General features: G+C 37.8%; 1 protein-coding gene across 1 annotated transcript; it reads left to right on the top strand.

Annotated features, from left to right (window-relative positions):
- The first annotated feature begins 709 nt into the window (after positions 1 to 709).
- On the top strand, positions 710 to 5447 carry LOC146737941 (uncharacterized). The gene has a single exon (XM_085504627.1). It carries the CDS (start codon positions 1008 to 1010, stop codon positions 5445 to 5447), a length of 4440 nt encoding a protein of 1479 aa, XP_085360753.1. The 5' UTR covers positions 710 to 1007.
- The last annotated feature ends 3478 nt before the right edge of the window (positions 5448 to 8925 follow it).

Here is an 8925-nt window from a genome sequence, read left to right as displayed (position 1 = left end):
TAACATTTTCCATAAGACATTGGAGATCTAAAATACAAAGGTTGCTTGCACGTTTAGAGGGGTTAATTGTAGCCATATATAGACTATATAATTTCCTCAAATATACATTAAAATTAATGTTTTTAAAAAAACGTATTTCTTATCTTTTGAATTCTTATTATTTATTCTTACATTAATTTGCATAAGTGGTTTTACGAGGTGCGCCCTCTGTGGCAGGAGGAAAACACTCAGGCGGTGGCTAAGATGGCGGAGTAGCTAGCGAGGACTGATGGTGAGTGATCTGTCGTGCTGGTTTTGTTATAGCGTTCTGTGACATATGGGGGCTCGTCCGGGAGCTTGTTTTCTTGTGTTATAGGGATCCTGTGGTATTTTATTTATGTTTCTTGAATTTCAAGTGCTGAAGTTAAGCCAGAAAATTTTGAGAACATTCGCGAACATGTGCTTGCCCCCCCCCCCCGAGGTATAGATAGCAAAAAAAAATTATCATGTTTTTCAGGCGATAATTTGATCATTGTAGATCACTTGCTGTGACAGTGCTGGTTGGTATCTCTTGGACACCTTACATCTTGCGGGGTAGTGGACTCATGCGTGAAGGTGCTTAGCACTGTGTGTGAAACTATCGAGATATCAGCTGATGTGTCCGCCTTTTCGAGACTAATTTTTAATTGCTACGGGCATTAGTAGATTTAATGTAATATAATAGTTTTGGCGAGTTTATTGATGGTAATTTAATGATTGTCATAAAGGAGTAAATTTGGTAACAGTAATCATAATTGTATAGCACTAGGACGCATTGTACGGCATAGGGTTAGTCATATTATAATTGTGTTTATTATATTTGGTGGTATATAGCCTAAGGTGTGTCTTGGTCGGTGAGTTTTTGGTGTGTACAATTCCATTTAAAAAACAAAACGGTGAACGTACGTGTCCGGCCACTAGTTGTATTATTGATATTTGAGATTGTGTATCTGTTATTATTATTTTGATTATCTTGGTGTAACTTCGATATGGAGAAATTAATAGAGTCGGGTTCTAAGCTTGGGTTGGAAGGTAAAAATTTGTTAGATTTTGTAACTCAACAGCAGAATATAGAGCGCGAAGAAAGACAGAGAGAACGTGAGTTCAAAAGGGTAGAGATTGAGAGAGGGCTTGAAGAGAAAAAGAAGGCTATGCAGCTTGAAGCTGATAGAAAAAGACAGCAGGCTGAGTTTGAAGAAAATGAAGCTCAGCGAAAACATGAGTTAGAAATGAAACAACTTGAGTTAAAAGGTGCTCTAAGTAGAAGCCCTGATAGTAGGTACACTGATTTAGCAAAATCACCTAAGCTTCCTGCTTTTGTTGATGGGAAGGATGAGTTGGATAGCTATTTGTTGCGTTTTGAGCGTTTTGCCGCAAGCAATGAGTGGGATAAATCCAAATGGGCTACGTCATTAAGTGCGTTGTTAACTGGTAAAGCTTTAGATGTATATTCTAGGCTTTCAGATATGGCAGCATCCGATTATGGGTTGGTTAAAGAAGCTTTGCTAAAAAGATATGAATTGACGGAGGAGGGCTATAGATTGAGGTTTATGAATTTCAAGCCCGAGAATGGTGAGAGTTGTGATCAATGTATAGTCAGGCTGAAAAATTACTTTCTTAAGTGGGTTGAGTTGTCTGGTACGGATAGGTCATTTAATGGTGTATGTGACTTGATGATTAAGCAACGGTTTATTGATTCTTGTCCCAGGGATGTATCCATACGCATGCGCGAGAAGCAGCCTAGAACTCTTGATGAGTTGGCTAAGTATGCTGACCGTTACTTAATTGCTCATGACAGGAAGTTGACCTCCCCTTGCGACTTCCCATGTATAAAATCTCAGATGCCGGGTGGTCAGGAAATCAATTCTGATGTTCAGTGTTATAAATGCAAAGAGTATGGTCATATGTCTCGAGAGTGCAAAGTGAGGCCTTCACAGGGTTACGGGGTCAGATGTTATAATTGTGGCCGTTTGGGACACAGATCTGTTACATGTCGATTTTCAACAAGGTTTGGTGATAGGCCTAATGTGAGAAAAGTCGGTGCTGCTGTGGTTGATTTAGGTGGTGATGCAGAACAGGAAGGTGAAATTAGTGCAGTATGTTTAGTGCAACCCAAGTTCACAACCAAGGCTGATATTGAATCTTGTATTGATGGTGGCGAGCTTTTGTTGGCTGGCGGAAAGAGAATACCACTAGTCCATAATGCCTGTTTCCAACAATCTGTTAAATCTAAAACCAAAATGCCTGTGGTAAAAGGAAGGATTGGAGAGAAAGTAGTTACCACATTGAGGGACACTGGCTGTAGTGGTGTGGTAGTAAAAAGAGATTTTGTTAGTGACAACCAGTACACTGGAAAGTTTTGTTGTATGCTCATGATAGATAATACTGCACGTACTGTACCTATAGCTAAGCTTTATGTAGACACCCCGTATTTCACTGGTGAGGTGGAGGCACAGTGTTTGCCTGATGCTATTTATGATCTAGTCATTGGTAATGTTGAAGGAGCCAGGGCACCAGATGATCCTGACCCACAATGGCAAGAAATGTGTGCAGTGGCTACTCGTGCTATGGCTAAGAAAGGTAACAAAATAGTCCCTCTGTGTGTACCTGATGGGGGTAAGTCATTAGATGTAAGTAAGGCTCAGCTAGTAAAATTGCAGCATGACGATCCATCTCTCAGTAAATATTGGTCCTTGAAGGAACCTAAGTTTAAAGGTAACCAGGAAGTTATGTTTCTGGAGAAAGGCGATATACTATACAGACAGTTTACTCATCCTCATGTGAATCAGGGTAGGCCTGTTAAGCAGATGGTTGTACCTATGCCATTGCGTAACCAGGTCATGATGGTGGCGCATGATTCGATAACGGGAGGGCATATGGGCGTAAAGAAAACTAGTGATAGAGTCCTGAGCAATTTCTACTGGCCAGGAATACATGGTGACATAACAAGATTCTGTAGATCTTGTGATATTTGCCAGAGAACGGTACCTAAAGGTAAAATTGCAAAAGTCCCCCTTCAGAAGATGCCACTGATAGATGTGCCGTTCAAAAGGGTTGCTATTGATTTAGTTGGTCCTATTCACCCTCCTAGTGAAAAAGGTCATAAGTACATCTTGACATTAGTAGACTATGCTACCAGGTATCCAGAGGCAATACCCCTGAAACATATCAGTACAGAGGATGTAGCTGAAGCACTGGTTGATATGTACAGTCGCCTAGGTATACCAGAGGAGATTCTACATGACATGGGAACTCAATTCGTGTCAGAGTGTATGTGTGAAGTTTCTCGTCTGTTGAGTATTAGACAACTGTCAACCACCCCTTATCATCCAATGTGTAATGGCCTGGTTGAAAAGTTTAATGGTACGTTAAAAGCAATGTTGAAGCGTTTGTGCAGTGAGCAGCCAAAGCAGTGGCACCGCTACATCAATGCATTGTTATTCGCCTATAGAGAAGTGCCCCAAGAATCAACAGGTTTTGCTCCATTTGAGCTGATGTATGGGAGGACTATCAGAGGTCCTATGCATATTTTGAAGCAACTCTGGACGACAGAGACTGAGGAACCAGAAATTAGAAACAGTTATCAGTATGTGTTTGAGTTAAGAGAGCGCTTGGACGAAACACTGAAAATTGCACAGGTAGAGATGCAGAAATCCCAGCAACGGTACAAGCACTACTATGATAGGAAGGTGAAAGTCAGAAGGTTTCAACCTGGACAAACGGTTCTTATTCTACTACCAACTGATAGTAACAAGTTATTAATGCAGTGGAAGGGGCCATATGAAATTGATAGTGTGATTGGTGTAAATGACTATAGAGTAAAGGTACGTGGAAAGTACAAAACTTATCATGCTAACTTGCTGAAGAAGTATATTCAACGAAATGAGCAGAGTAGTGAAGCTGATGACAATCTGCCTGTCTTGGGCATTGCTAGTGCAGCTGTCATAGAGTATGAAGAGTCTTTAGATGAAGACGCTGTACAGGATGATGACTTGTTGGTGCTGAATTCTTGCATGTCAAAGGAGTCAGTAGCTGACGTGAAGTATGGCAGGAACCTGACTCATGATCAGGAGCAATCAGTTCGCTGTCTAGTGCACGAGTATAAGCACATATTTACAGACCTACCTGGCACTACCAACCTTATCCAGCATCGTATTCAACTGAGAACCGATGAACCTATAAGATCGAGGCCTTACCCGGTGCCATATAGTGTACGAGAGTCTTTGAAAGAGGACATTCAAAGTATGTTGAAGATGGGAGTTATAAGAGAAACCGAATCCCCATACGCATCACCTGTCGTGATAGTACGCAAAAAAGATGGATCGAATCGTATATGTATTGACTACCGAAAACTAAACAAGGTAACAGTGTTTGATCCAGAGCCAATGGTGACGCCAGATGATATGTTCCAAGATCTCAGTAAAGACAAGTACTTTACTAAGGTGGATCTTAGTAAGGGGTTTTGGCAGGTTCCTGTGGCGGGGGAGGACATACACAAAACAGCTTTTGTTACCCCAGATGGTACCTACGAGTTTTTGAAAATGCCATTCGGAATGATGAATTCTGGTGCAACCCTGGTCCGTGGTGTCAGAAAGATGTTGAGTGGGATGTGTAAGGTGGTTAGTTATGTTGACGATATTTTGGTTCACACCATCACTTGGTGTGAGCATATAACTACACTCAAAGAGTTGTTCAGCAGGATGGCTGATGCTCAGCTTACTGCTAGACCATCCAAGTGCATAATAGCTTCTGATGTTATTGATTTCGTCGGTCATCGAGTTGGTCAGGGTTTTCTGAGTCCACACGAGGATAATGTAAAAAAGGTTAGAAATGTTCCTCGGCCCATGACTAAGAAGGAAGTCAGGTCGTTTCTTGGTCTAACTGGATTTTACAGGGAGTATATACCTAACTATGCAGCTATTGCAGTACCATTAACTGATTTAACAAAGAATGGCCAACCCATCAAAGTTGTGTGGGGAGAAGCACAAGAGAAGGCTTACCGAACTCTTATCCATGTAATAACCAGTAAACCTATATTGAGGTTGCATGATTCACACAAGCGTTACGTGTTACGTACAGATGCTTCTGATGTTGGGATTGCAGCAGTCCTGTTACAAGGTCATGATGGAAAGTTATTCCCTGTGAGTTATGCTAGCAAGAAGTTGTCACAAAGAGAAAAGGCATATTCGACTATCGAAAAGGAATGCTTGGCGATCGTGTGGTCTGTAAAGAAGTATATGATGTATTTGTATGGAACCCAGTTCATTCTCCAGACAGACCATCAGCCGTTATTGTATGTTGACAAGGCTAAATTCATCAATGACAAAGTAATGCGATGGGCAATGTTTCTGCAGAACTACCGATTTACCGTTGAATGTATTAAGGGCTCAGATAACCATGGAGCTGATTTTCTAAGTAGAGCAGTTTAAGGACTATGTAACAGAATTCATGTGCTGTGCAGAAACTTTATAAGTTTCCTCTTGAAAGGGGAGTGATGTCATGAATTCTTATTATTTATTCTTACATTAATTTGCATAAGTGGTTTTACGAGGTGCGCCCTCTGTGGCAGGAGGAAAACACTCAGGCGGTGGCTAAGATGGCGGAGTAGCTAGCGAGGACTGATGGTGAGTGATCTGTCGTGCCTGTTTTGTTATAGCGTTCTGTGACAATATAGACTATATAATTTCCTCAAATATACATTAAAATTAATGTTTTTAAAAAAACGTATTTCTTATCTTTTGATTTGTCTCTACTTTGTTCTGTTACTATGCTGCATTGCATTATAACAAAATAATTGAAATACCTCCTGTTGAAGCTTTTTTGGGGTTGAGGCATTTTAACAATTTGACTGAATTGTCTAAAATATTGTTATGATAACATAGTTTATTATTTTTTATTGAATTCAATGATGTGCGGGTCATCACAAGATGGCAATCTCTCACCATCACTGAATTACTATCGCGCTAAAAAACTCGCGTGTGAAACTACGAAATCATTGAAACAAAATGAAAGAAGAAAAATGATACATATGATACCTATTAATTGTACTTTGCAAAGTTGTCAAGTTCGACCAGAGACCATAATAAAGATGATACACGCTGTACTGTACTGCAGTGGTCATAGCAATGCAAAGATTGACATCAGTCAAATGAGTTGGGAATATTTGATGCGATTTTATTTTGTGAGAGGTGACGGAATTTTTCTTTGGCGTTCAAAAGATTATACAGTTTGATATAGTCCTGTTATTTTCCATTGTGTCATCTTGAGCGTCACTAATATTAACTATGTCTAACTGTCATGTTATGTAAGTCTATTTTTTATATTAGTCATTTGTCTACCAATAGTGTTGGCAATTTCCTAGGCTGGATTCAGCATAGGTGGGTTTTCATGTAACGGTTAGAAACATGAACACATTAAGATGAAGAAAACAAATTATCTATAAAGAACATATTAGTGTAGGTTCGCGTTCATTACATAACAATTCCACTCGTCTCTCTTCGGGGCTGTTTGGCGCAGTGAGGTGTATAAAAAGCCGTACGGGGCCCATGATACCACGAACAATACACAGTAAAGAATTGCATTCCAAAATTCTTACAAACTACAAAAACGAGGATTTCCGAAACCAATTTAGTATTGTAAGTAAGTGTCGGGATGAATGTAGCTTGTGCTTGTACCAACATTCAGTAGTCAAAATAAACTGTAGTCGCAAACTGCATGCCTAGAGCACCGTCTATCTCAGTAGTTGTCCCTATTTTCAGTAGTTGTACGTCCAAATGGAGTCAACGTGCGCGCGTTCTTTCCAGTTTCTGTTGCTGAGAATATCATTTGTGTGAAACTGAGCCAACGCGTGTTTTTTTCCGGGTAATTAGTTAAATAAATAAAAGAACAATATTATCACTTGTACACTGAATTCACAAAAGACACTAGTACCGATTATAATCATGTATTAGAAAGTAATTCAATTGAAACATATAATTCCAATAATGTATATTAAATGAAACAAGTTTCTAACCAATTTTCAAAACATGTTTGAAAGAACTCATTTTGGTAAGGGTTGAATATATATCGTTTATTTTACTCCACAAGCACAATATTGAATCAAATGTGATTTTCTTGGGTATAAATTAGATATATGTACGTGTCTTCAGATAGTCAATACACTTCATAGTGTTGAAAACCACTTGAGCTGCTATGTATCTTGTTAAAATATCTCTGACTAACAAATTAGAATCTACAATTTCGATAAACTCTATTAAGGTTGCTTTGACGAAAAAAGGAAATTTTTAAACTTGAAGATATGTATGCTTAAAAACTCTTGCGTTGCAAGTAGTTAAAATTTAGCTATTCGTGCCGGGTATCAATTTATATTACACTGAAAAAGATATAGTTTGATCTCGGATTAAACCCAGTAATACACGCATACCCATATTTTAGCCAAGTGTCCCGCTTCAGTGAGTGTTTAACATAATGTGCAAGAATCACAGAAAATATTTTTAAAAGTAATGAATTAAATCTTTTGTAAAAAATATGTGATGTAGCATATTTGAAAAAAAAATGTTACATAAACAACTGGGAAAGTTGTGGTTGTTTAAATTTGTTGCATAGTAGTACGTGACGCACTAAGACAAGTGTTTTCAACATCATCGATATATTCTTCATTTGTGGCCCAGTTGCACTTACGCAAAACTACACGTCCTATTGCTACTATACATGTAGATAATATTGCGAGTAATACGCCACCAACGACAGACCACTGCCAATCTGTTTCACGATCCTGTAAAACAATAGCATTTTCAAAACAATATTCAATCAAAGAAAGCTTAGAAACAACTCCCGTGTTCTAAAGACATGAAGTACAAATAAGAAATACTGTATTTACTATATTAGAACTATATATCTTACATAATATAATATATATATAATACATATAAAGTAAAAACTGTGTTTACTGCATGCAAAATTATTATAATATGTCTTTGTCACTTATATTTACAGTAAGAACATGTGTTTCTAATAGAGAAAGTACAGCATTTAAAAATAGATCTGCAAGTGCAACGATCTAGGTGGTTCCAAGTAGCTATGATTTAACAATTATAAATAATTAATAAAATAATAATCATATATGATGATGTAGTATTTTTGTCAGACAGCGTAATTATAACACCATGTGTCACATGACCATGTAGAGTCATCAGATACATTGGTCATATAACATTGCTAGATATTTTATATCACTGTTTGCATGTCACTATCTACAGCAGTGATTAGTACATTACTGTTATGCATAGTAAGAAAGAAACATGAAACTTAATAATATGCATGAATTTCAACCCTGAAGTAATCAGATCTGTTGATTGTCCAAAAACACCCATTAAAATTTGATGAGTGGTACTCAAGTTACATGTAGAGCACCTATACATTGGTTAATTTAAATACACAACAAATAACTGAACATGTATTTAGCTTATTCCAGAGCATCTATACACCACGTTTCTTTGTTTCTGATGAGTGGTTGAGATATTGGTGGAAAAGTTAAATATTGGATAATTAATTTTAGGTCATCAATATGCAGGAATTTCAACCAAAAACTATCCCAGAGCATTTATGTACCATGTTCCATTAAAATATGTTGAATGGAACTTAAAAAACAAGTGAAAATGCTTAAAATTGGCTAATTAGTATGCAAATTAGGTGATTTATATGCTCGAATTTCAACCAAAACTTAATTAGTTTTGCGCATTATCCAAAAGCATCTATGTAACGAGTTTCATTGAAACCTGTTTAAAGGTTCTTAAGAAACAAGTGAAATTAGGCAAATTAATATGCAAATTTGGTGATTAATTGCCTAAAACAGAGCATTATTCGATAGCATCTATGTACCAAGTTTCATTAAGATCTGATAATTGG

Source organism: Saccoglossus kowalevskii, chromosome 10 (genome assembly GCF_978046115.1).
Source record: "Saccoglossus kowalevskii chromosome 10, keSacKowa6.1, whole genome shotgun sequence".
Lineage (NCBI taxonomy): Eukaryota > Metazoa > Hemichordata > Enteropneusta > Harrimaniidae > Saccoglossus > Saccoglossus kowalevskii.
The sequence above is the reverse complement of the archived record's forward strand: the minus strand, read 5'-3'. Positions and strand labels throughout refer to the sequence as shown.

Excerpts from the sequence above, each read along its gene's own strand:
- LOC146737941 (XM_085504627.1), top strand. The coding sequence starts at position 1,008 with ATGGAGAAATTAATAGAGTCGGGTTCTAAGCTTGGGTTGGAAGGTAAA.